A 27,155-nucleotide genomic window follows, 5' to 3' on the forward strand; every position below is an offset into this window, starting at 1 on the left:
CAGTGTTTTGTCTGCAGTGTTGTGGACATCATAAAGTTTAATAAGGAAAAGTTGTCCCACTGAGCTCTGTCTCTCTAAGCTCACATTATAATTTAAGTTTAAAATAAAAGTGAAAATAAACAGCTCAAAGCTGGATAGATGAAGTCCCATTACATTTGTAGCGCTCATAAACCAAGCGCTCCCCCGCTGCCTTCCTTCCCCTGAATCCTCTCTCTGATGGATGATGCCCAGTTCTCAGGCTAACACAGTTTATTCTTTCATTACACCACGACAAACTTTGGTCCACGCGGGGAACTGTAACGGCCCCCATTATGGATTAGGTCATTACTGCTAAAATAAACCAAGCTTGTTTTGCCAGCACCCACTCTTACAGGCCTCTACTGCGGCCAAATAAACCAAGAGCAGCGTTATGGATTGGTGAGGTGTATACGCTACTATACTACTATATGCGCACTTCAATGGGGATGTCCAAGGGGTTTTGAACCTTAATGTGTAAAGTGAATGTTATGACTATATATTTGTACGTTATTATAATGTGCCAAATAAACAATGCAACTTTCAAATGTGATTTCCCATGTAGCCCCTCATTTTGAAACAAGCCTTTTTAGTGTAAACAAACTTAAACTATAATGTATGATACTGTAATTCAAAATCAGCAACCTCTATTCCAGGTGAAGGAGTGCCAAAATTGTTACTATTTACTGCCATCTTGTGGAAGATTTTATAACAACTTCAATAAATGATTACCTATGAGACGTTAAATGACCATAAGCATACTGCCAAGTTAGAGGAGCAGAGTGATTCCAAGGCTTTTTGGCAACTTTAACAGTACCAAAATTGCAATTTGATTATTAAAAAAAAAAAAAAAAAAAGATATACTTAAGTAAATGTTTGCTCATGTGACTGCACAAAATTATGGATTTTACAGTGTAATTTATCAACAAATTTTATGTTGATGTTTTTCTTGCAATTAGTATTCACGAATGTTCCTCGTGATAGTAAAATATAAATAAAAATAATTATATAATTCAACATGACAATAAAACACACTGTTAAAAAATGTCTGCCTGCCTAGGAATTAATTTTAATATTGTACCATTCGTTATAATTTTTTTTTACATTTCTATCCCTCATGGATCAGTAAAGTTTCTCAAAAGTGTAAGTCTAATTTTGTAACGACAAGCACCAATTTAGTTCTCAGGTATAATTCAATTATGGACTTGCTGAAAAGGCTGCTGTTACTTTCTGTTGGTGGTAGAGGTTTTCCAGGTGGTGGACTAGATAAACAAATTAGGTTTTTGAGGCCACATGGTGCTAACAAATTGGCTGTTTTGCGAGTTTGAGCCAGCACAAATAATGATCATTGGCCAGCAGCTGTCTATACAAACTGGGGCCAGCAGAATTACGCTTCCCACATCTCAAAATGGGACAACACAGAAGTCTCATCCAATATGGAAATTACATTTCTGTGAATACTGTAATGGAGAGAGGGCCACAGCTTGGCACTTGCAAACAGTTATAGATAAAAAACAGAAAACTAAACAAAACAGAATACCTGTCTCAACTTTGGAGTGGTCACTTCTTTCAGACACCTTCTCTTGGCTGATGAGGTAATCGGCTATGCGCACTCCGATTGGCGGTTCACTGTGGGTCCATTCCATGATGACCAGTGAACTGCTCGGCTCATAGGTGTAAGACAGTTTCAGCCTAGAAACAAAACATATACAGTCAAAAATGTGGTCAGCAAAACTGTCTTATTATTGTAACTGACATCTAACAGTAATTTGATTGTTGTACCATGACAGGATGCAAATAAATGGAAACACATGCACTGTTACTTAGCATTCATTAACAACTGAATAGTCTTTTCAGTGTTTGTAGACAGCAGCGTTTTAGTGACATTAATTCATCAAATAATAGCAATTTTTTACTAAAGGGATTATTTTTTAAATATATTTTATTCTATACAGCATCATTTATTATAATCCCTTGAGGAATAGATTTCCCTTATCTTACACATAGGCAAATTTGATTGATCCGCAAGGGGAATTATTTGGATTCAGTAGCTCACACATCGCAATATAATATAATAACAAAGAGCAAAAATATAAATAGTAATAATACATTCTAAGTAGGAAGAAAAGATAGCAAGAGACAGGTGTGAAATAAGACAATTATAGAAATGCAAATGTACAAGTGAAAATAAAATTGAAATATAAGTAATAAAATATAAACTCACAGCTTTGTACAAGAGGTCATAGGAAGACAGTGCAAAAATGATATGATGATTGACAGGACATAGGGTTATCTGTTACATAAGGGTGAGTTGTTGTATAGTTGTAGGGAGTATTATCTGTTAAATAACAATGAGTTACTGTACATGTGTATGGAGTATGGAATGAATGCAGTCCTGTATCTCTCACTGTTTGAGCAGAGATGCAGGAGCCTGTTGGAGAATGAGCTCCTCTGTCCCTCTATAGTCTGGTGCAGTGGGTGAGTTGTTGTACCGTTGTAGGGAGTATTATCTCCTCTGTCCCTCTATAGTCTGGTGAAGTGGGTGAGCAGGAGTGTCTATGATGGAGAGCAGTTTGTCCAGCGTCCTCCTGTCCCTCACTGTGAGAAATGTCTCCAACTCACAGCTGATGCACAGTATGTCAACATGTAAATAGATAACCTGTCATGACTATTTCATCTTTGATATAGATATATTTGTATTACTATATATATATTTTTTTTGTTTTTATTTTTACTTGCATATATACATTCATATAATTATTCCTTATTTGACAGCAATCTCTTGTTATTTTTTCTACTTATTTTTAATTTATTATTACCATATATTTTTACTCTTTGTTATTATAATATATTGTAATGTGTAATGCTCCTGTGTCCAAACCATTTCCCTTGTGGATCAATAAAGTTTACTTAGGTTAAGAGGTAAATAAAACTATATGTTACTTCTGAGAGTCCAAACTTCACTGTCATTGGTTAAAGCCACCTGTTGGAGCCCCAATAAGACCAGCAGGTGTGTTTGAGCATTCACCTGCATTTTAACAGAGAAGCACTGAATCCCAATCACTATCACAACTTCATGACTTTTTTTTTTTTTTTTTCATTTTCTATTTCAGCTTTCCCCTTTTTTGCAACACTTCATCAATTTCCTTGTAGTGTGCAGATTGCGCTGGCATATAAAATATCTGATTTATTGCTGTGAAAAGAAAATGGCAAAAGCGTACTTGTCTCTGAGGCGCTGCAGGTGCAACTTGTGCAAATACAGTGCATCGCTTGTGGATTGTGCTAGCTTAGCGATTAGCACAATAGCACATTAGCTCGGGGCAAACAGCTGGAGCCTGCATTGACGTCTTCACCGTTCGGTCCCAACAAAGTTCCCCCAGCAGGAGATGGGACCAGGCCAGTGCCATGATGGATGGTATTTACAGCGGGCCGTTTATGAGTGATGTGTTTTTGGAGGAGCTAATGTGGTTGGTGCGGGCTAACCTGGGCTGGGGAAGTGGGGCGCAGGTGGGCAGTCCATCTGAGCCAAAAGAGCTGGAGTCGCAGCGGCACCAGTCATCGATAACATCGCCTTTCCCTGAGCACCACAGCATGCTCATCATGGCCTCCTGAAGAGCCTGTGTGCACATATGGAGCAGGTGTGAACAGGACACAAAACAATGGAAAATACTTACGGTACATTTGCTACTGACATTATACTACATTACATATTGCAAGTCTGAAATAGCTCCTTTATGCCTGAAATACTCATTCACACTTTTACTTTTTACAGTAGCCTATGTTCAGAAAACAATATAATACTTAAAATTGTGTATTATGTGCATGCAAAATGAAATTAGAGAGAACTTTGATATCATGTTACTTGACTGCTGTTAGTAAGAAAAGATGCTCTACCTTGCGGTGTTAAACTAAAAAAGATTTTTTTTTAAAAGATCAGGGAGTTCACCATTTAAGCGTAATTTTACAAATGAAAACTCAGGGATAGATTTAGGCACAGTTGGATACAAAATAAAGAGCTTTCCCTTAAGAATTTTCAGATGCCAACTGAAACTATGCCTAGTGGCACTTAGTCCTCCAGAAATGTGTTCAATTTAGAACACATTATAATCACACATTGCTCATGGCATCAGCTCTTCACTGTAGTAAACCACAGTCAAAATATTCAATTTGATTCAAAGACAAATGCTTTTTGATTGACACTGTAGGACATGATACTCTATGGATGTGGGGGTGACTGTTTTAAACACTTGTTTACACACAGTGTTTTTATCATTCTGAAATAGTGAAGTGTAGTAGAGCTGCTGTAGAGCTGCTGTGGTACAGTTGTCTTGTGCAACCTGCTCTGCCTGTACTGACAGGGGCACTTGGGGTTTGAAGCTCTTCCTGTGTGCATTGATATTCTTTCTGGCCAGTGTTACTAAAGCTGTATTGATGTAGTACAGGACATTATATAACACACAGCAGGCAACCAGCCGTGTAAAGAGAGGCCATACATGAGCAATAACCTTTTGGTTGAAAAGACAGTGATTTCTCTCCTGTGATCATGGCTGGTTAAAACCTCCAGTTGAGCTAAAGTTTACTTTCAGAACTCAAACTGTCTGTGCATAAATGCAAACACTTTCACAACTTTGTTTGCACCTTTTGACTTGATAAAATTTGCAGCATATTCTCTCTGTTTTGACAGAGACATCATTACTGGAACTAATGATCTATGTATTTCCTTTTATATAGACAGTTAAATAAAAGAGTATCCAGACCTACCTGATATGTCTCATTGTTGGACACCAGCTCGTAGATGGGGGCTGCCTTGGTGATCTGCAGTAGGACAGGTTCAGAAGGCTGTCGTCCCTGTGCTGCTCTAGGGCTCATGTGGCACAGGTGACAGGCGCGGGGACACTGGCCCTGGCTGGTGCAGTCCATCCTCACGCCTGCAGCCATACGCTTGGCTCCAGTGTCCAGCAGACTGGCTATATACGCCGGGTAGGTGAGGGTCCGAGGCTCCTTATCACGCTCCTCAGACTCTTCAGAGGGAGAGTTACCTGAAAAACAGAATCAGGGAGTAAAGTAAATACAAAAAGGACACGAAAACCTTTCCAAAGGTCAAATAACACAGTTGTTTACCCTATTGTAAAATGTACTATACACTATCCATGATACTGAGCCAATGAAAGCTGAAGTAGAAAAAACGCTCTCAGTGTGACATTTATTTGTGAATTGTATGTATGAGAATCTGACAAGTGAGACATATTTTGAAGAGGAAAGAAATGCTAGAAATGCTAGACAAACATAAGATGGGTAAAGTGAATATATATTAGGCAGTCAGTACACAAATATGATCATTCTTATGCCAATCTGTACCCCCAGAACAACTTTATGTATTAGGTTATATACTTCTTCAATTGATGTAGAAATATGTATTACAATTTTAACCAAAACCTCAAGTGCCCTGTTGCATTTTTATTCCTAAAGCTGATCAGTTTAGTTTAAGATGATTATAACCTAAGAACACTTAAAAAGACACTGCAGGCATGTGTTTAATCCAATAAGGGAGCGAGGGAGAGGATAGGATAAACACAGAATATTCTTACAGGAGCGTGGTGTAGCTACTGAGCATTACCACAGCCTCACAGTCCCCTATCTGCCATTTAGAGACCTTTTAGCTCCTTACATCACACACACACAATACACAGGCAGCACTGTAAATATTTGAGTTACTGCTACAAAGGCGCACATATTCTCCTTTGAAAAGAAGGTAGAAGGAATGCACCTAGGCTATATTATATAACTTAATATTGGTACTTCAGAAAGAGGGATGAGATTTGACAAGAAAATGTATGTTTACAAAATACGTAATCTATACCACACATCTACACGTAATCTATTTTTGAGGAAAACTCCATATTTTAAATATATTGTGGATCTTACATCAACATTTGATTAGATATATTTTCTGAACAGGGCAGCTACAGTAATCTACTTCTGAAAGATGAATGTTCACAAAAAAAATAAAATAAAAATATCTGTATGTTTCCTGAAATAACATTCAAATCTACACAATTATATGTGGTGACATGTTTTAAATATTATAGTCTCTGAATCTTAAATCCAGATTTTTAAAAGGCATGTTTTTATTTTATCTTTTGGACAGGGCAGAAGTGTAAAAAGGAGGTGAAGAGTGGGGAGAGACATTCATCAAACTGTCTTTTCAGATAAGGTTTAGAGCTCTTGTATATGGTCCTATTACTGCAATAATTTTGGCACTCTTTTTCCTGTTCCAAAAACAAAAACAGTTTGTTCCTTGAGGCGGTTCATGTTTGTAAGTCCCTGGTCTGTAGCTCCAGCCTTGGGCCCACAGCACTGCTCTGACAGGCTGACAGCTGACTGACAGATTTTGGGGCAGAAACCACAATCCAGCATCCACTAACACTAACAACTCCATGCCTCAAGGTTAACATACTTTTTTTAAGATTTAAGTGTGTCTGTTTTCAAACTGTCCTGTTTTGGATAACACAACAGTTTACGATCTATTGGAATCTAAAAAAGAACAAAATCTGTGAACCTATAAATACACCACACATATGAGTCAACAAGAATGACATAGCGTTAGTAACTGATGGATTTCCTCTTAGCTGTTTTGGACACATGATGCACACCATAAACCAATTACCAGTAATGCATTAATTAAGGACCAGACATGTTTGGTTGAGGTTGATCAAGAAAAAAAAAAAAAAAAGACAATAATGCTCAAATGGAAGCAAATGAATCTATTATGAAAGGTAAACAGCAGAGAGCTCACAAATCATGGCTACACAATTCTAATAAATCATTTGCAGTAATCCTTTATGATTTATGGCTAGAAGAATATGTTAAATGGTAAATTGCCATATCTCAAAATGTTACAGGATTATTTGAATGAATGGATGGTGCTACTTTTTCATATCCACAGGTTTTGGGGTGTTATTTCAACTTTCAGTGTTTTCAACATTAGCTGCTGCACTTAGAACACTTAACATTAGATTTGTCAGCCTCTCACCCTGATTTATTACATTTTCAAGTGCCTTTCTCTCCTGCTCTAAAACACTAGCTCACACATTTATTCCTATGCTAATAAATGTGTGGTAGGTGTGAATGAGGAAAACTGTAGCGTTGTGTTGCATCTAAAACAAGAAACTGTTTGAGTTTTCACACATTCTGACAATATCCCGCCGTTCACATCGCTTTAGTCTTCTTCCATGAGGCGTTCTCAAACCATCAAAGGTGTACTCACACTTCCACCTTCCTGTCAAGTCCTATACATAAGACAAACAGCTTTAAGCTGCAGAGCTATAGGGCTTTGAAGACTATAACAAAACAGGGAGAATGCAATTCAACAGTTCAAAAGTGTTTCATTTTGATTTGATTTACATTGCTTTAAATAGGCAAATGCAAGTCGGATTTTAGAGAAAAATGTTAAAATACAGCCGCACTCGGATCTGCATTAAACGGACCACTCAACACAGGTGGTCTCAGAGTGTCTTCTGACGCTCTCTGGAGAGAGGTGAGTGTGGTATTACCGACCATCGCAATCTGTGGTCAAAGTGAAAAGGCTTAGAATTTGATTAAAAAAAACAAACAAAAAAAACACTTAGATCATGGATATTGTTTGAATGGCTGTGGCAAAACTGGGAATTTACAACCTTCATTTAACAAAGCAAATTTTATCAACTTAATATCGGTGACTCTTCTCTTCCCTCTGTCTGAGTAGGTCAGACTCTGCTTGGTCTGTCAGCTCCTCAGAGAGGTTCTCTTCTTTGCCCCCAATGCAGATTGTGTACATTGATGTACATGTAGTAGGTGACAGATAAGACCACATAAACATGTGAGGTGATGTTTATAATGAATTATTCATTGTAACTACAACAATTTCTATGTAAGTTACATTTTCCAAACAGTGGCACTGACATGTGCTCTCACAACACAGATGCAACAAACCTTTTCAGAATCTCCATTTCATATCACTGTAAAGTCATGAATATATTTTCATTTAATTCCGCTGATAAGCAGTGTGTTTGGCTAGTGACTCATCATCTCTATAGCACACAACAGATGGAGGAGAGCTATTCAGTCTTTATAATGGTGTTTTTCATTTGCCCATGCTCGCTGGATTCTCCTTCCTTCATGAAGCGTCTTGAGTGACTTACACAGTTCACAGTGCGCTACCATAACATAAGGGCTCATAAGCATAAGACTGTAGAATGATTTTGAAGTCTTTGTTTCCCTTTTATTGGCCCTAAGTGGATTTTCTATTGCAATTCATCAAGACACATTGTCAAATGTAAAGTCAATTAAATCAGTATTCATCTTAAAGTGGAACTAAACTCTGCCTGCAACCACGAGGAGGTTGGATAGTTCAATGAGAAACAGTTTGGCATGATCTTTAAACTCCACCCTTGCAGGTGTGTGTCTCTCATGACATCAGAGGTGTGTGGTGTCACAGGCCTCTTAAAATGCAGCAGTAGAGTATAACCACAGCAGCACACTCTTTTTTATGGTTTCAGACATCTAAGATGTATATTAACATAATAAGCAAGAGGTAAAAAAAATAAAAAATACTAGGAACTGTAGATAATGCTACTTAAACATCATGGACACAGTTTAGTTGCAAACTTAAGGTCCACTTTAAGAGTCTTATTCTACACTCTTTTCTTTTAAAGTCAGTTTTATGATGATTATTTATGCTTTTATTTGTTTGTATTGTGATTCTGCAAGGCACTTTGGATTACTTTGTGTACGAATTGTGCTTTACAAATAAACTTCCCTTAACTTAAGGCAGTGGTTGCCATAGATTAAATGTATTGAGTTGTACCTAAAGAGTACTTTAACACTTTGAATGTGTTGAATTGCTTTATTAACAGTTTTGTTACTTTTACTATAGTTGAGGCAGTGTTTTATATGTGGTGTATTAACTTAGTGTCCATCCATTTATGGTAAATTTTCTCTTGGTTTCAGTATTTAGACTGAGGTAAGTAAAGACATAAACCGACTTTACCTGATTTAGTAATATAGTTTCTTAATTTAGTACTTAGTTATCACATCTGTGTTAATCAATACAAGATTTCATTTGTTTGTGGATAAGATTTGATGTAGGGCTGCTCTAATGCTTAGTCTGCATAGGCTTAATTTAGTCCTGAGTATGAACCTTCTTTGTAACACTGCTCTAATGTAAAGTGTAGTTAGTATTTTGTTCACTAGATGGTGCTTGTGTATCACTGTCTCAGCAGTTTCTCTCTTCCCACATGCTGTACTTTCTACATAAACAGGGCAGACCATAGCTCACCTTTTCTGCAAGTCTATCATGAACATTATACAGTTATAGAATGGAATGATTAGCGTAATCTGCACAGTGACAGAAACAAAGGCAGTGGTTTAGAAAACAGGAGAACAACCAGAAAGAAAACAGCATATGGGAAAAGAATCATGCATATTTATGCAGAATATATATTAATAGAAAAATAATGTTTAAATGAGACAACTGCAGTATAGTAAGACTTCACTAGAAGTCAAAAGCCAGAAAGACTGGAACAAAAATATCTCGACCCAACTCATATTTATAGTCAGTACTGCAAAAGAAAACGGCAATGTATTTTTACAGTCTTGTAGTTGCTTGTACTTTCAGTTAGTAATGCCAGACTGACACATTCAGCCTTTTGCCATTTGAATGAAAGTTGTATTCACTAGACAAACTGTGATAGTGAACTTCAATGACAATCTTGAAAACAAGAAGGATACAGCACACTTCAGTATACTGTATGTGCACATACTGTTATCTTTGCAGCCTATGGCAAGATTATTTTCCCTCAGTAGTTGTCTGTATATATACAGTAGTCATCTTGGACTATTCCATTCCACAAAGTCCACACTGGGAACACTGCTATAGGAATTACATATGAGGGGCCTGCAGTCCTGCTTATGATCTCAACTGCTGAAGTGCCCTTGGGCCAAGCATTAAATCAGAGCTGGAGGCTACATAGACTGCACCTTCACCATTCTCTAGCGCACATATAAAAGAATAAACCCACTTTGTACAATTGCTAATCTATTAGAATTGCTAATGCTAACATAAAGAAAGACGAATAATGTTTGCATTTACATGGTGATTTAATGGCAATTACTTCATATGAATAGAAATTTAGAAGAAAACAGACAACAGAAAATTATAATTTGAAATGGATGATGCACCCTGCACAGTGTCCAGCTATGACCCTTGAGTCTTATAGGGTTATCCACTACATTTGCTCGAGGCTAGAAACAACAACAGGTGGACAGTTAAGATTCAGTTTGCCATACGTGTCAGCAGAACAATGCAATTTATATGATGGAAAACTATTTCAGAAAGAAAGTACAACTCAAAATATAATTATAGAATTCATAAAGGCAGCTTACAGCAAGACACATTTAATCAAAAGACAAATACATTTTCATACATGTCCATAGTCTTCAGTTACTTCATATTTACTGATAATTTCTTGTACTGTCCAAGGTGTTTGTCACCACACTTTTTACCATTGCTTTTACTCAGACAAGGTACTTTTCCAGATGTTATCTTTTGAGTTGTCTGGGTTCAACTTTCCAGTCAGATCCGGACTCCAGGTGCGCGCAGGATTTCATCTATTCTGTGCCGCCTGGATCCTCAGATGAAGCGAGCGGAAATGTCTTGGCTCACATCCTACCTGCATCTCAGCTTCACACAAAGTTCAACACGGCTTTAAAGCAAAGCATCCCCTCTTTCCTCTGCAAGCTTTCTGAGTCACAACCTATCAGCACTCTGCCTCTCCCATCTCCCTAATCCCCTTTCACCGGACCACCTACATCAGCCCCAACGTGTGCTGTCCACGGTTCTTCTGACTGAGTTGGCTAAGTATGATCAGATTCACTAAAGCATTACTATTGAAGAGTTAATAAAAGTCTTATCATTTAGTTTTATCATCAGTCTTATCATAAACGTCTTATCATTAAGTCTTATCATCATCGCAGGAGCAGATATGGCAGATGCAGAGGTAATTCCAAAATGTTACCTAGCAACCTTAATATTAACAAGAGCTAAAACTTGTATAAATTCTTTAATAGTTATGAGACAAATAAAAAGATTACATTAGAACCTCAAAGGTTACGCAGTGCAACTTTAAATGCAGAATAAATTGCCAGAAAAATGCCTTTTGTGCATATAAATGAGCTTTTCCTTGTTGATGTCACAAGTAGAGGCATCAGAATCATTTTATCATTTAGAACTCACTTGTACTTCTTGTATTTTGTACTTTTATTGCACAAAATTAACTGATGTAAAACTATAATAAATATTTACTACAGGTACTATCCCACCAGATGAGAAGAAAAACATGAATTCTGTCATATGCACTTTAAAAGCAGTGTGTGGCCCAGAGCAGATGCTGTTTGTCTAAGTGCTGATTTGGGGCAGCTGACCGTGGCCTGATGGAGCCATTAGTGACATCTCCTTCACTTGGCGCTGAAGGGCCCGTAATGCTGTGCGGGGCTGTCACATGCTCACTCTGCATGGCCCTGTACATGTTCATTAGCCCCACTTCACTCCAGAGCGCCGCCTGTGTCCGCCACTGTTTTGTGTGAAGGTCACTGTGGATGTAAAGTGCTATTCCAGTGTATTACAAAATGAACTCTGAAAGGCGAACGCATCTACACTCTATTAAAGCTCCATGTTTAGGCCTGTATAGAACATATGTGCTATAGCTGACTTTCAACGCCAAAACATGAAAAACAAATCTTTAATTTTAAACATTTGCAGTGGTCTATACATATTCCCAGCATTGTTGACTGTGATGAGTTTATATGCAGTGGAGTTTTTCTATAATAATATTGCTAACAAACAAACATTAGCATTTTAACAGCGCTCTTCCTAATTTTCAAAGGATAAATCTCTTAATCTCTATAATTAGATGCAGACAGCATTTAGACTTGGACAAAATTTATTAACCATGGTAAAGCACACAGCTAACTGATGTCTAACCGTAAAAGCGGCGTAGACAGTCTGTCCTGGTGAAAAACAAAAGGCAACATTAAGGTGCAACCAGTTTAAATAGGCACCAATATAGGCACCAATTAAAAAATAAAAAATAAAACTGTAACAACTGGCAATAACATGTAATGCAATAATGTAAACCCTTTTATCCCTAAACCTAACTTTAAGAACAAAGAAATTACGTATATTACACCGCACATTATATTGTATTTAATTTAATGTGGTCTGACCAAATATGAACAGATTTATTTCAGTTTAATTTCAAGAGTAGAGTACTGTTGGTCTTTTTTTCTTTTCCAAGATTACTGTTTTGCCGTGATTCATTGAGTTTGAGACTGTAGGACTGATGCCACTATAGCTGTTTATTTAAATCTTTCTTCGTAATAAAAGTGTGACTGCGCTGCCAGTCAAAAATAAACTATTTTTTTATTCAATAAACAGTAACTTTGCAAGTCAAAGTTAGTGTCAATCACACTTGTCAATCACCACCTCCTCACATGAAAGCTTTCCAAGGCTTCAGTCCTATTAAAAGACCAGAATGGTGCAATATACAGGCCCACTATTAACTGCAAAGACTGAGGTGGCTGGTGGGAAAATTATACAACTACTAATTATACAAATTACCACTTCACAGAGGAAAAGTCAGGAGTATTAAGGGTACTGTGTTCGTGATCAATCTTAAGTTTCTGACAGGTCTTAAAAACGTATGGAAATATTATGAGTATCAAATGTCACAATGGTAAAATGACTACACATATTACATGCATTCTGGGGTTAAAGTTTGAATGGTGTTTTTAATAATACTAATAGTTATAGCAGTAACAGTGGTAATAAATGTTGCAGTGATGGAAATATGACAAGTATAGAAGAAGCAGCAGTAGCAGTAGTATATAAATATGACATTTTTGTATCAACATTTTCATTTTCTCTTCCCATCTTTGGTATTTAAAGGGCCCATATTACACTATTTTCTTATCTCTTATAATGTTGTTGCCTCATCAAAACATACCTGGAAGTGTGTTTTGTTTCATTCATGTTCATTCACATGTATGTTTAACACACAAACCCTGCATATTTAGGTTCTTTTTAGAGTTATTTTCTCAAGCGGAAAACAATCTGTTCCACCTTGTGATGTCATGTGGTAATACAGGAAGTGCTTCACTGTGTTTTTAAACTCCATACACCTCACTAGATTCATTTGGATAATTTCAGCCCTGGAATTGCCAATCTCTACTGACCAAAAGGTAAAAAGTAGCTGTTAACTTGAAAACTATCATTTCAGACTGTGCACATATAAATGAACATGGTTAATGTGCTAGCTGTTTTTTTCCAAATAGGAAGTTTGCATGCTCGCTCTTCCGGCTCCGACTGACCCTGGCGACCATTAACTCCCATTGGAATATTGTCGCCCCTCTCTCTGTTACTGCTGCTGTGAGCCTTGTCATTTTGGTCTTAAAATGTTCATATTAACCCACTCTACATGATCCTGGGTTGTTTTTTCGGTATTTTGTTGTCAAAAAACCCCTATTCATAATATACAGCCTGGCTCCAAATTTGCCCCTGTAACCGTTGGCATTGCAAGCTTCATTTGAGTGGCGCTGAACACTGTGGGTGACGGCACACTCGCTTAGTCCACTTTTTTATACAGCCAGTGGGTGGAACAAAACATTTTAAGCTTTGGAGATGTTGACAGACTAATAATAAAGGACTACTCAAACACATTTGAATGAAACAAACCTCACATCCAGGTATGTTTTTGATGAACTAACAACATTCTAACATGGCTTAAAGCTCCGTCAGTTTTGTATAATATAGGATCTTTAAACCTACCAAGGAGGGAAATTGAGAACAGGTTTCACATTTGCCACCTACTAGTAGAAAAAAATCTAATAAACTTATGGATGGTATTAACAAAAAAGTGTAACAGTACAAACTGAATCTGCTCTATTTTCCCTTCTCACTTAATTATCAAGCTTGCACATTGCCTTCTATAGGGTCACACTTTCTGCTGCAACTTGCTTTTACCACTGTAACTTTACAACGTGCCAAAAACGTAAAGGGCTGTTAATTTCCACCTCTTGCTTCATACCTGTAGTCTTTTTAGTAAGTCCGCTCTCAGCCATTTCACGACTCCACCTGCATGAATCCACTGGGGCACCTCCGGCAAATGCAACAACAGTTCCTCCTGTCTCCCTAGCAACAAACTGCACGCTACTTTTTAATATCCCAATGAAGAAGCTTGAACGGCGCTAGTGTGGTGGTATTACAGGTAGGTGTAATGTAGTGTAGCAAAATGTTCCATAGCTGAAGGCAGTGAGCTGTTCTTTCCTTTTGTTTCCTAGTGAGAGAGGAACCCTGGAACTCCAATGAAGCCAGTATCCAGGTGAGAGACAATGAATAATAAGGTGCATGGAAGTTGGAGATGCTGGGGTAAAATGATAGAGTAACAAAAGGTAAGGTTTGCATCAGTTTTGGGGTCAATGGTGAAAGAATTTACCTCAGAAGAAGAAGGATTTACTGAGATACTGCTGTTAGAGATACAATATATGTATATGCACTACACCGCCAAATTCCAAGTTTTTTGTGCTCATTTGCTTATTATAGGAATTTAATGATTTCAACATAATTTCATGATTTCTCACTTTAACTGTATTATGCACAAAAATATGTAAATTGTGTTGTCATATTTGGTGCAAGAAGCCGTCACTGTGCGTTCCTACAGTGATCCTGATTAAAATGATGTTAAAAAAAAAACATACAGACATACCCCATACACCACATTCTACTTTAGGCCTTACAATGAAATGCCTGAACTGTTCATGTGCCGGCGGTATTAAAGGTAGGAGTAATGTAGTGTGGCAAAATGTTTCATAGCTGAAGGCGCTGAGCTGTTTTTCTTTCCTTTTGTTTCCTGTTGTGAGAGGAACCCTGGGAAGCTCTAATGAAGCCCGGATCCAGGTGAGAGACAGTGAATAAGGTGTAATGAAGTCACAACTGCCTCTGCTGCTGCTCTTGCGGAAAAAATGACACTGGTTTTAAGGTACAAAGGCCAGATTTGCATCACAGAGCTGCAACACCACAAGAGTTTCTGTCACTGGAAATAGATATTGCTCTATGAACGGTGACCTTTTTGCACTTACTATACATGGCATGGAGTTATGTTGGCCTAATGGCTCATAAAAGACATGTACTGTGTAAGTTAAAGCAGAAAGTAACCCTGCATGGGACTTCTGGAAGGACCAAAAATGTAACACTTTAAATGAAAAAATTATAATTCTTCACCAGTTATGCTAGTTATTTTATCATACATTTATAAAACAAACAAACCAAACAAAAAGCAAAACAATAAATCAAGGCTAATAAACAACCTTTGAACCATAGAAAGTGTATGTATGGGCTTAATACAATCTACTATACTTGTGTTCCTATAGACCAGGGAGACTCATCGCGCAGCTCAAGAGCCACATGCGGCTCATCAAGCTTTAATTGGTGGCTCGCAAGCTTATACAAAAATAGTCACACAGGCAATATTTTTTTTATTTATTTTCTAGATAAACATATAGTGAACATCAACATTGCAACACAAACATCTGCATTACACTAAGTATAAATCAAGGCTTCATTAATGGTGTTTCCTAAAAGAAGTGCCGTGACACCAGCAACCAGTGATGCGCCATGTCCATGTATAAACGACCTGTACACGACTGACGTTTTCAATTAAACCACCTGCAACTCCGACCGCAAATTTTTTTTTTAATATTGTACCCGACCCGCTGCCTGAGCCACATTTTAAAAAGTAGTCCATGCTCTTGATTAACATAATTTACATAACGTGACATAAACATAAATACAGTGAGTGAAATAATGTTAAATAAAGAGCTGCGCTAAACCTGCACATGTACACTCTGCACTCGTATGACCTGCACACGTCTGATCTCTGAAAACATGAACCATCTCCAATGCGATATGCGCACAGAACAGATTCACCATCATCATCATCCCTCTGTCACAGAGAGAACACTCATATTCCACTGAGTCGTGTCCTTGAGTCCAACAGAAGCTGAACCACATTAGCGCACAAGGAAAGCTGCTTTTTTCAGTGCTTGCAGTTTTTGTTTTGTTTCTGTAAAATGTAAACAAATGTGTCAAAGCTGCATTAAACACATTATAATCTCAAACAGGTTGATGTGGCTCTATAATGGTTACGGTTTATATGTTGTAAAGTTGAGTTTATGTATGCAGATTAGTAATAGTCATAATAATGATTATGATTTTAATATAAAAACGTTACTGAACATGAATACAGTGAAAGGCATGCATGCCAGTTTCCGCTCATCCCAGCATTAAGGTAAACATGGCTTTAATTGAAAATATATTGGCTGTGTTTCTTTTTTGTCCAGTTTATATGTAGAAATGCACATTTGCAATGGTGACTTGGTATGTTGGCGTATGTTGGGTGTAAGTGTCTCTCCTCTTGATTTTGCTCTTCCAATGTGGCCCTTAAAAAATAGTATAATAGTATCACTGCTGTAGGCTATCGACCCTAATCTGCAGAGGGTTCTTACACAATACATACTCAATAAATACTCACACTTACACTGTACACTATATATAATTCATATCAGGATCCACAAGATGGGAATGGTTGCGGTATAAACTACACAAAACATAAGAAAAGAGTAAATTATATGAAACACATCTTAAACCAAGAAATCATCCACTATATAAAACAACCTGAAGCAGCTATAGCAGTGCTTAAGACCCTGTAGTCTGCTCTTGATTAGTCAGAGCCCACTTCCTGTCAGCACGAATAGGTGAATTGTTGCATTCTCACTTCACCAATTCACTTTATAACAAGGTACTTGGACTTGACAGACTGTGCCGCACACTTTTTGATTACTGGGAATTTTTAGAAAATTTTGGCATTTAAGGCCATAGAAACTGGGAAGAAATATGTTTGGATCAGGTTTGAAGTACAAGAACTGCTGCAAAAGAGCAAAGAGCAAAGATTTTTCAACATGTCTAGGATTTTAAATTAAAAGCTAAAATTGGACACTTTTGGACATTTTTCGTGTTAACAGCTTGAGTGATTGACCATAATATAATAAATAGACACCAAACTTACAAACGGTAAAGGACTCAAAGTCATTTTTCCATGTTCTGCTGTCACATGTTCTTTAATTTGGCATATTTTCAACATCCAAATCTAAAATAACCATCCAAAGTGTGGAAGAAGCCACTCACGATGATAAGCTTTTTAAGGCAGGTGACACATTTGAAAGGTGAATTAATCTGACACAGCAATGCAAGGACTGCCGCTCCTATTAAAACAGTCTTTTCCCGATATCTTCTGGACAAGTTCAGGGAGATCACCTTGGACAAGATTGTGTAGCAGAAATTACTCCTGGTCTGAGGTTTTTATCATCTAAAAGGCTATCTATTGCTCTTGCTTGGGACACACAGCCTCTAGGGAGAAAGAAGAGTGAAAGGTAAGGAGCATAAAGGTCGCAGATGCCAGGGGTGATTTGGTATTTTCACACCAATAACGATCAATTTGAGCATCTGAGGCGGTTGGTAATAAGATATGAGATGGTAGAAGTGGGGATTGTCAGCCAAAAAATCTATAGCAGAGGCCATCCATTTTATTCTGCCAACTGGGAGTTACGCTGAAGACACCTTGTAATAAAATGCTTTACACCCACTCTGAGTTTCTCTGGGATTTGACAATGTGGCACTGGGATATTTTAATAGAAAACTTTCCGCCTATTTTTTTCCCTTCTCGGTAGAACTGTGAAGAAGTTGTAGAAAGGTGTGAAAAATGCTCCATAGAGAAATTAAATGTTTCTTATGGACAAATTAACTCTTGGTTTGAGACATAACTTTTCAAAAGATACAATACGTATGTACAAGGTATCCCCAGGTTTGAGTCCCCCAAATTGAAGACATTTTAAAGACCTTTTTAAGACCACTTAAATGAAAATTAAGACCAACATCTCACCCATTATGCAGGCAAAAAACACCAGATCCATTTCTAATAATGACCAACCAACTACTATATCTAGAATCTAAGAGCCACTGTGGATTAAACCTACACTTCCCCATGATCCATCTAACGTCTTCCTCCACTCTACTGGTTGTTTACTTATTGCCAGAAACCAAAGTATTGTTTGTGCATACTCCAAATTAGACGTTCATTCACGTGACGTGATTTCACGTTGTTGTTTGTTTTTCCTCCCTCCGTTTAACATTGCACTGCAGCCCGGTTGAGTATACAAAAAATTAAGATAATGAAATTTAAGATCTTTGTGAAAAAAATAAGACTTGAACAACATAATTTAAGACTTTTTAAGGCCTTAATTTAGGAACATAAAATTTAAGACCTTTTTAAGACTTTTAAGACCTCAGGGCTGCCCTGCCATACATTTTCTGGTGTGGGTCCAACACTTGACCCGTATTGCAGTAAACCAGGGGTCATCAAACTAAAGCTTTGTGGGCCCACCACACCCCTTTGACCGCCCTCCGCCACACTTGTATTTTATAGATTTTTTTTTTTATATAAAAAATATATTTATATGAAGTATTTATAATAAATAATTATATGACGTATTTACATTTGCCGCAAATTTCGCACAGAATTTTTGTCACCTGAGAAGCTCAAGATCAAATAGTGAGTCAAAGCATGCGTACAGTAGTGCAGTTAAGGACAGCAAAATGCCTAGTGTTAAAGTACAAAAAGTTGGCAGAGAGTGCCGGGTTTTCGTCAGGGTCATACAATTCGGTTCTACGACGTACCCCCCATCACAGTCATGAGCGATAATGTGGCCCTCAGAGAAAAAAAGTTTGTTGATCCCTGCAATAAACTCTATCCAGAATTTATTTAATTATAGGTATCTTTATTACTCAAAAATCCTTCCACATAGCTGACATGCAACATAGAGACATATAAATTGAATGCCATACTGCAGAGGATTCCATTCCAAGGAATAAAATTTCACGGACTTTTGTAACAATATAGAAAGGGCATTCATCCTTGAAAGAATCAAAGTCTGAAATCTGGGCATATTATTTTTACCATTTCAAAACATAATGTCTTGGCAGATGCTTCAAGTTTGGTTTATCTTCCTTCAGATTTAATTTTGGCACATGAATACTCTACTCTATTCATAGTCTTTAAACAAATTTCTAAGTCTTCTGCACAGTATTGTAGATCCATATTTATTGTTGTTGGACTGTTGGAGTGCAGGTGGATTTTGGAGCCTTATCTCTCCAAATGGCACCTGGCATTTTCCTCGCGTTGAGATTACACCGAGGCGAGCGAGGGGGAAAAAGTTTTATTCTTGGTCCTACTTTTATCGGACACACTGATGACCTTCACAGCTGGCTCTAAACTCTTGTCCAAACAAGCTAAAGGAGGAAATTGAAAATCGTGGGAGTGGAAGGCGAGTGAAAGACATCTAGAAACTTTGGCTTAAGAAAATGTGAACACAACTCAAAAATGGAACAACTTAAATGTCAAACAACTGTACAGAATAAGTTTTCAGCAGAATCTGTGGATATAATGTATGACGGACCCCTCAAGATCAAATATAACCTGGACAATGGACACATTATAACAAAAACCAAAAGTTATGACAAAAACTTTGCTAAGATTTTTTGAGAAGAAGACATTCATTTCTGATCAGATGCACTGCCTGTCTCCATGGAGATAATATTGCTTGGACTAGAATAACACAGAACAGAAAATAGCGTAATATGAGCCCATTAAAGGTCTCTAAAAATATCTAATTTCATCAACGTGAGGTCAGTAATAAGCACAGTGGGATTTTAAAGTAGATTTTTTTGCTTTGTTGTCATGTTTCCCCCCAGAATTGAAAAGGCTCAAAACAATTCTTTAAAAGTATAGCTCTAAAAACAAGCCAAAGAATAGATGCCTGCATTATTGAATTATTGAGTGTGAAGTCCGGGTAGTTTAGTCTGCAAAAACCTCTGTAAAGTTCACAGCGGCGGAAGAGTAGCGCTGCTTTTATCTGCTGCTGTGTTTCAATCACTTTTCATTACCGGGGCTTAGAAGCAGAGACTGGCTGAGGGCTGTTGACAAGCTATAGGATTTAACATAAAAACTCCGGCCGCGTTGGCAAGAATCAAAGCCAGACGAGAAAACAGGGCTCTCAGGGGAAAGCACTTCTACAACAATTATGTTCTAACAGCCTCTGTCACCTCACATATTGTACATATTCTCAATAATAGATTTGCTGTCTGTCTCTGCTCATTTGTGAGAAGCTGGCATTACAGCAGGCCCGATCAACTGTTTCACTATAACGCCAGATTTAATTTAGATTACAGTGTCTGTGCTAGTGATATGTGTAGAATGAAATGGGTTTCTGAATGCAGATTTCAACCTCTGAACTTGGAAGATTGCTGTGTTTCAATAGAATACATTTTTGAGAGACACTATTATATATTTTTTTGCCAAAAAGTTACGCAGTACGGTTTTAAAGAAGATAAACCATGCCCACATACCATACACATATTATCTCAGTTAAAACTATGAAGTCACCATAACATTTATAGGTTATAAAAGCTGGTAACTCATTGTACATTTTGTGCAAAAAGGCATGACATATGAGTCAACCAAATTTGCAGCTTAACATTACTTTCCAAACATTATGGCTGATACATATTTTTGTCACAAGGTCAGGTTTGCTCATCCCTGTCTACTGTGAAAGTTTCATTAACATAAACTGCAGCATATGGTTGTGTACAACAAAAGCTTTAATGGCACACTTCTACTGCAAACCTGCACTCTTTAGGGTCAAGTACCTCTTAAGTGCACATAATGCTCAGCAGACCTACTGTAATGATATATAATGGGAGCTGGAATGTCAGAAGTGTAGCTTCAGGTCGCAGTGCTTTTAAAGGAGAAGTGTAAATGAACTAAGCAAGAGCATTTAAGAGTGTGTGTATGCCACTGATGCATACGAATCAAGACCAAGTGCAATGATATTGATAAAAAAAAAGAATATCTGTGATTGGCTGTAGCCACGCCTTCAGCTTGAGGGTTACTACCAAGAATGCTCAGATGACCACAGGAACCACTGATGCTTTCACCTTCCTGGCCTTCTCCAGTTCTTCTTTGAGTCCCTGGCATTTCTCTAGTTTCTCAAGATCCTTATTTCCTGATGTTCCCATTGCTTGACATTGCAAAATTGACCAAAACAGCTTTATACTCTTGTTTATCCACCACCATGTCCGATTGGTTCACCATCACCATTATATCAGTCTGTATCTGGGTGTACCACAGGATCTTGCCTCGGTCATTCTCCACAACCTTTGGAGATTTTTCCCACCTTGACTTTGAGATGTCCAGCCCATACTCTGCACAGATGTTTCTGTACAGTATGCCCACCACTTGGTTATGTCGCTCCATGTATGCTTTCCCTGCCAGCATCTTACACCCTGCAGTTATGTGCTGGACTGTTTCAGGAGCCTCTTTGCGTAGCCACACCTTGGGTTTTGTGTGATGTGTATCTGGGATTCTTTTGCTCTGGAGCTCAATTTCTTTTCTTTTTTTTTACTTATATGTTCACTTATATATTATTCAGTATGTAATTCATTTTGGCTGGGTTAAGATACTTGGAACAATCTGACAACATTTAAATGCCGATCACAGATGGATTGTCCTCAGGTCATGAAAAAAGTTGCCCAAAAAGTAAAAATAATTGCTCTAATCAAGCTTCTAAATGCAGTTTCCGATATTCCTTTTCTGCAGTGTAGCAGTCTAAATTGGCAGGCTTCACTTGCTCTCCTCTGCTATTCTCTCTGTACTAACTGTTCTCTCCCACTCTGTCTCGGCCCCTTTCTTTACAATTTCCGAGCGATTATAAATAACCTATGGAAGACATTTCAGAGAGTGCAGCCTTGCCGCAGGAGCTGTCCCAGCAAATGGAATATAATAACCTCCCCCACCTTCCCCTCCTCCCCCTCACCCCCCCTTCCTCCTCCACCCTCCCCCCTCCTCTGTCCTCTGTCGTGGGCCGTCACTCCGATATGTGGAAATATCTGTAATTAGGCAGCGGGCATAGTCTCCCTGCAATTACCAGTTGATATGCCAGACATTCGTTAAGCTTGTTAGTGTGGACGGCTGGCTTCATTACCAGAGGACTGAGTGGTAGCGTACCAATAAAATAGATTTATAGGCACACCGCCAGGCGACCTTTGTGGCATATCTTTTTTTTTTTTTTTTTATCAGGGTCTGTTACTTTCTTTTTCATTTGCTCTCTACCACAGCGTGTGAAAAAAAAAAAAAAACACAAAACAAAAGTGAAAGTGAGGGGGAAGATTTATGATGGGATGCCAATCTGAATTTGACAAAACCACTTCAAAACAAAAAGGGATCTTTGCAGTGCCTGACAGCCAAGCCGAGAGGATAGATTTCTCATAATGTGATTTCGCTTCTTCTGAACTGCAGGTTACAGATATGCAGAGTCAGCTTAAACAAAACAAAACTAACCTGAGTGTAACTTCCTAAAATCCTTAAACTTAAATCCTGGCTTGTTGTTCTGGTACATGTATACTTCTTTTATCAGGTGTTTGTTGTGTTCTGTTCCAATTATTTTTAGCTCAGTTAAACAGCATCATGTGATTCTCTTAGAACTGAATATATACCAATACCCACCTACCTATATTCCACTCAAAAGTTTCTGCTTTATTGTTTGATTACAGCTATAACTTTCAGGGCTAGATCTGATCAATAAATATGCTTTTGTATAATGAAAAAGTACCCAAAATATAATCAATATCAGTGATCACATTGACAAAGCAAAAAGAGAACCAAGCTTTTGGTCATGTACAGTACTATGGAGCTTTGAAACCTAACTAGAAGTAGTTCTAGTACATCCAGCCATTCATCCTGCTATCATAAAAAGACATTTAGATAAAAGTGTTAAAATAAGGCCTTGTGAGGTTTAATACAGCCCGTCTAAAGAGGTTTACTCAAGTTCAAACTGGGACTGATTCATCTTTCACTCTTTCTCTAACTCCCATTAAAAATATTTGCCAGAAAATGTTATGAGCACGAATTATTTGTACTAGCGAATGTATTGTGTTCATAATTCTTTTATATGTTGACTTTTCACTTCTCTGCCAAAATCAAGAGCAAAACTTGATTTAAATCTATAGCCTAACTTAACTGCAGTCAAAGTACAACTACCTACCTGTCTCCAAGCAATCTCTCCCACACTCAATTTTATGCAAAGTACCACAAACTTTTGAAACGCTTGGAGTGTATCCATACATTTTCAGACTAACACTGTAAAATATGTGTGACAAAAGTAAGGAAGTTAGATCATGTTACATTATGGATATGAAAAACTAGAACAATGCAGTTTTACACATTCTTTTTTTTTTTTTTTTTTTTTTTTAACAACAGCTTGGCAAAGGTTAATTCATTTGTGTATGTATTAGCATAATAACCATTAAAAATCTTCCAAATGCAAGTTAAACTGTAGCTTTTTCTGTCCATAACTATCTGCAAAATATAAATAATAGCTGTTATTTATAATACACCATTAGTGCAAGTCTTAAGAAGTACAAATCAAAGTTATAGATAAGTGCAGGCAGACAATTAAGAGGGCAAATGAATATAATATAATTAAGAATTCATTAATGTATTTGAGGTGAGAAAAGAACAGAAAATTGCTGTGCAGGTCTGTAGCAACGGACACTGTAATAAAGGTTAATAGTGTACTAAGGGCTGATAACATCATCATTTTGACCAGCTTTAAAAGTAATAACCCTATAATGTAATAACAGACCAATAATGTAAAAACTATGGTGAATGATGTAAAAAAAGTAAAATAAAAATCTTGCCAATAATGTAATAAGTCAGCAGCTCTCAAAAATGTAATACAAAGTATAACCAAAGAAAAGATTAGACTTGAGACTGAGTACAACCAGGTCTAAAGCAGATCTATAACAGGACTCTTGTAGGTCTAAACCAGGTCTAAATATGGACTGCATCATTTCAACTATAGTTCTAAACAAGAAATCCACAAAAGTCATTACATTATTGGCTGGTTATTATATCTTTGGCCTGACAAGGATATATTTCTGTGATAATGTAATAACTGCAGCCAATAATGCAGTAATTATTGGCAAGATGTTACTATGCTTTTGGCTCACCACTGTTATTACATTATTGGCTGGTTTTTACATTATGGGATTATTACAGTATTATTTTAAACTTGGCCAAATGTATAAGTTAATGGGTCTTTTCATATTATTATTGTTCATTATTGTATCATTGTTATGTTATTGGTTGCTACAAAGTCTGTCAGAAGTGTTCATTTGACATTATGATTACCAATGTATGTTTAAATCACATTACTTTATTTGATATGTAAATACAACAGTAATTACTACAAACTCTTTCATGCCACAAATGCAGTGATGATGGTTCAAACTGAACACAAACCCCCCTCTCTTATTTGTGTAGATGCTTCACTTTGCAATTGCTGTCGTCCTGGCAACCTGTCACTCAGGAAGAGCCAGTATCACCAACAAACACATTTAATTGTACTAGAGCCACATAGCATTGGCTTAAATAGCGGCATTGGTTTCAAAGTTGATGAGAGACCAAAATGCAGACGCATGGACCATGATCTTCGAATGCACTTGCCAACCACCAAGCACGTTTCCAGGTTGTCTACCTTTGTCTGCATACATGGACAGGCTGTGTACAAAAATACATCTAATCATCTCACGCCTCACAGCATCAGCAGCACCACTAATGATTGGTTTAATGAGGACTGCAGGTTATTGAGCCTTGGATTTCACACCTTTTATAAACTTTGAAAGGATGAACTCATGTGGAAACAACTAGTGAGAGACCTTGGTTTACCTTATACAGGAAGAAAAGAGTATACTTCAAATGGCCTTTTGAAAGGAACGCTATGCTCATTTGTACAATTATAAGCTAAGAGTAGAGACAGCGTACTGGTTTTAAAGATTTAAAGGTGCACTGCGGAACTGCTACCAAAACAGCTTCACTCTAAAATCTTTGTCCAGTTGGTAGATTAGAATTTTTCTTTTTCTATCTCCATGAAGATTGTATATGGCTGTATGACATGAAACATATCTATGTACATAGAGAAAACGGGTGAAGCCACCGGGCCAAGTTACACATCAGGTCAGTGCAGGGGCACCACATTCAAAATATGTTTTTCATGGCAATATATATATGTATGTTTGCTCTCATAATGTGGAAGAGTACAGGCAAAGCAATAACATCTCTATTGAGATGAGTACTGGTGTATGTTTAATGTACTGACATCTTTGTATTCACTTATGTTGTGCAATGTTTATGTCAACAGCTGTCTCACTTATGAAAGTAGACACAGGGGGTAAGCTCTAGAAAGTAATTGTACAGCTGCCTGAACACCATATAAGGCATTACCTACTTGTATGTAATTGATGTGTGCTTGCGGTTTTCACTGCAAACAGATCAAATAAACAATATGAACTCAAATGATCTTATGAGTATGTTACATTATTTCTGTATATTTTCAAATAAAACATTATACAAGCATGCTCTGTAATGACACTGAACTATTTTGAAAGTCAATTCTGACAGTAAACCAAAGCAAACAAAACGCTTTAATTGAAGTATGTGTGAAGCCGTGGGAAGTGAGAATGAGCTGGGCTCATAACCAGTTTACCCAAATGATAAAAGTCACACTTGATTCTAATTGTGGACTCATTTAAACAACTTTGTTCCGGGATCATTTAGAAAATCCGCCCTTCTGTGGAAGTATCTGAGACTCTGCACCAACGCATCATTATCAGTAACTACAGTGCCAAAGTTTACACCTGAAATAGGACTGCAGGTATAATGAAAATAAATGAAGAAATAACAAACCCATTTCCTGCCTAATTAAATCCAAATGACAAATGTGATACTTGTGCATAATTAAAGAGTGGAAAAATTAATTAGAGTCGACTTTTCAGCAAGTGAATTTGGCCTCTCTTGTAGTTACACAGGCTTAATTGGAATTATTTTAAGTAATTAAAAATAACCCATCACAGGTTTGCTCAAAAACAAAGACGAGCTTTTTAGTGACTTGCCTCCAGTGATATCACTGTGTCTCTGAATATTTGTGACATTTACTTAAAATGTGCAGGACCAACCAAAAGCAGTAACTTTTTCTAATGCCTATTTATATCACATGTAATCTAAACATTCAAACAGCATACAGGAACACTTTAGTTTGTTTCTCCATGGAAACAAGTACTTGGCAGACTGTCCACTAAAAAAGTTACATAGTGCATCTTTAAATAAATGAAAATAGATCAGTCAGACATATTGGGCAGAATATAGACTAAATCACAGACATCTATCTAGTCTGTATTATTGTTACATAATGCAGTTCAATTACAATGTTCTAATTCAATATATAGTCTATTTTTAGGCACCATGTCTAACACCCTGCTGTACTCCAAAGGCTAAACTTAGTAGTCTCTTTCTCTCTTTCTCTTTACCCCTGTGACCTGAAATGCCCTTTCACCTCGCCTGCCCCTAAGTACCCCTCCATGCCCGTTCAGCTCATAAGCGTGAATCCACCCTGGGGTCAGACATTGGCATCTACAGCGGTCCCACTTTGGCGCTGTCTGACTTCATATCGACATGTGTACTAGAGCTGCAGGTCCCTCTACATCCATCATGCCACTTGTAAACACAGCTGAATGGTGGCGGCGGGCGGGCAGGCAAAGCGCGGTTTTCATGGCGTAAATTAGGGGGCTCTCGAGAAAGCAAAAAGCAAACAAGTTTATTTGAGCATCCGTCAGCGCGATTGCTTAGTGAAAGTTTTCAGATGCTTGCTTCCACTCGGCTGGCTCAATGGTTCCTGTCACATAATAGTGAGAGCTGGTGGAGAAATGGTAGGATGGAGAAGAGGTGCTCCAAATAGAAATATGAACAGGGCTGACCATTGGAGTAAACAAAATACAGCACAAGATCAATATTATGCTTTTAAGGTTTATATTTTGAATGCAATATGGATATCTATACTATCTTTATCACTTGCTGGCAATAGATTTTGTTCACATTGCACAT

General features: G+C 37.5%; 1 protein-coding gene across 1 annotated transcript in view; it reads right to left on the reverse strand.

Moving 5' to 3' along the window:
• Positions 1 to 27,155, reverse strand: part of astn1 (astrotactin 1) — a 362,355-nt gene that overhangs the window by 40,010 nt on the left and 295,190 nt on the right. Inside the window, exons 18-20 of the mRNA XM_020936068.2 lie at positions 4,777 to 5,054; positions 3,499 to 3,632; positions 1,556 to 1,707 (exon numbers count right to left, since the gene is read on the reverse strand). Coding sequence (XP_020791727.2) covers positions 1,556 to 1,707; positions 3,499 to 3,632; positions 4,777 to 5,054 — 564 coding nt within the window. The remainder of the gene's footprint in view (positions 1 to 1,555; positions 1,708 to 3,498; positions 3,633 to 4,776; positions 5,055 to 27,155) is intronic.

The sequence above is a fragment of the Boleophthalmus pectinirostris genome, unplaced genomic scaffold (assembly GCF_026225935.1).
Source record: "Boleophthalmus pectinirostris isolate CB_2022bp ecotype Guang Dong unplaced genomic scaffold, ASM2622593v1 HiC_scaffold_16, whole genome shotgun sequence".
Lineage (NCBI taxonomy): Eukaryota > Metazoa > Chordata > Actinopteri > Gobiiformes > Gobiidae > Boleophthalmus > Boleophthalmus pectinirostris.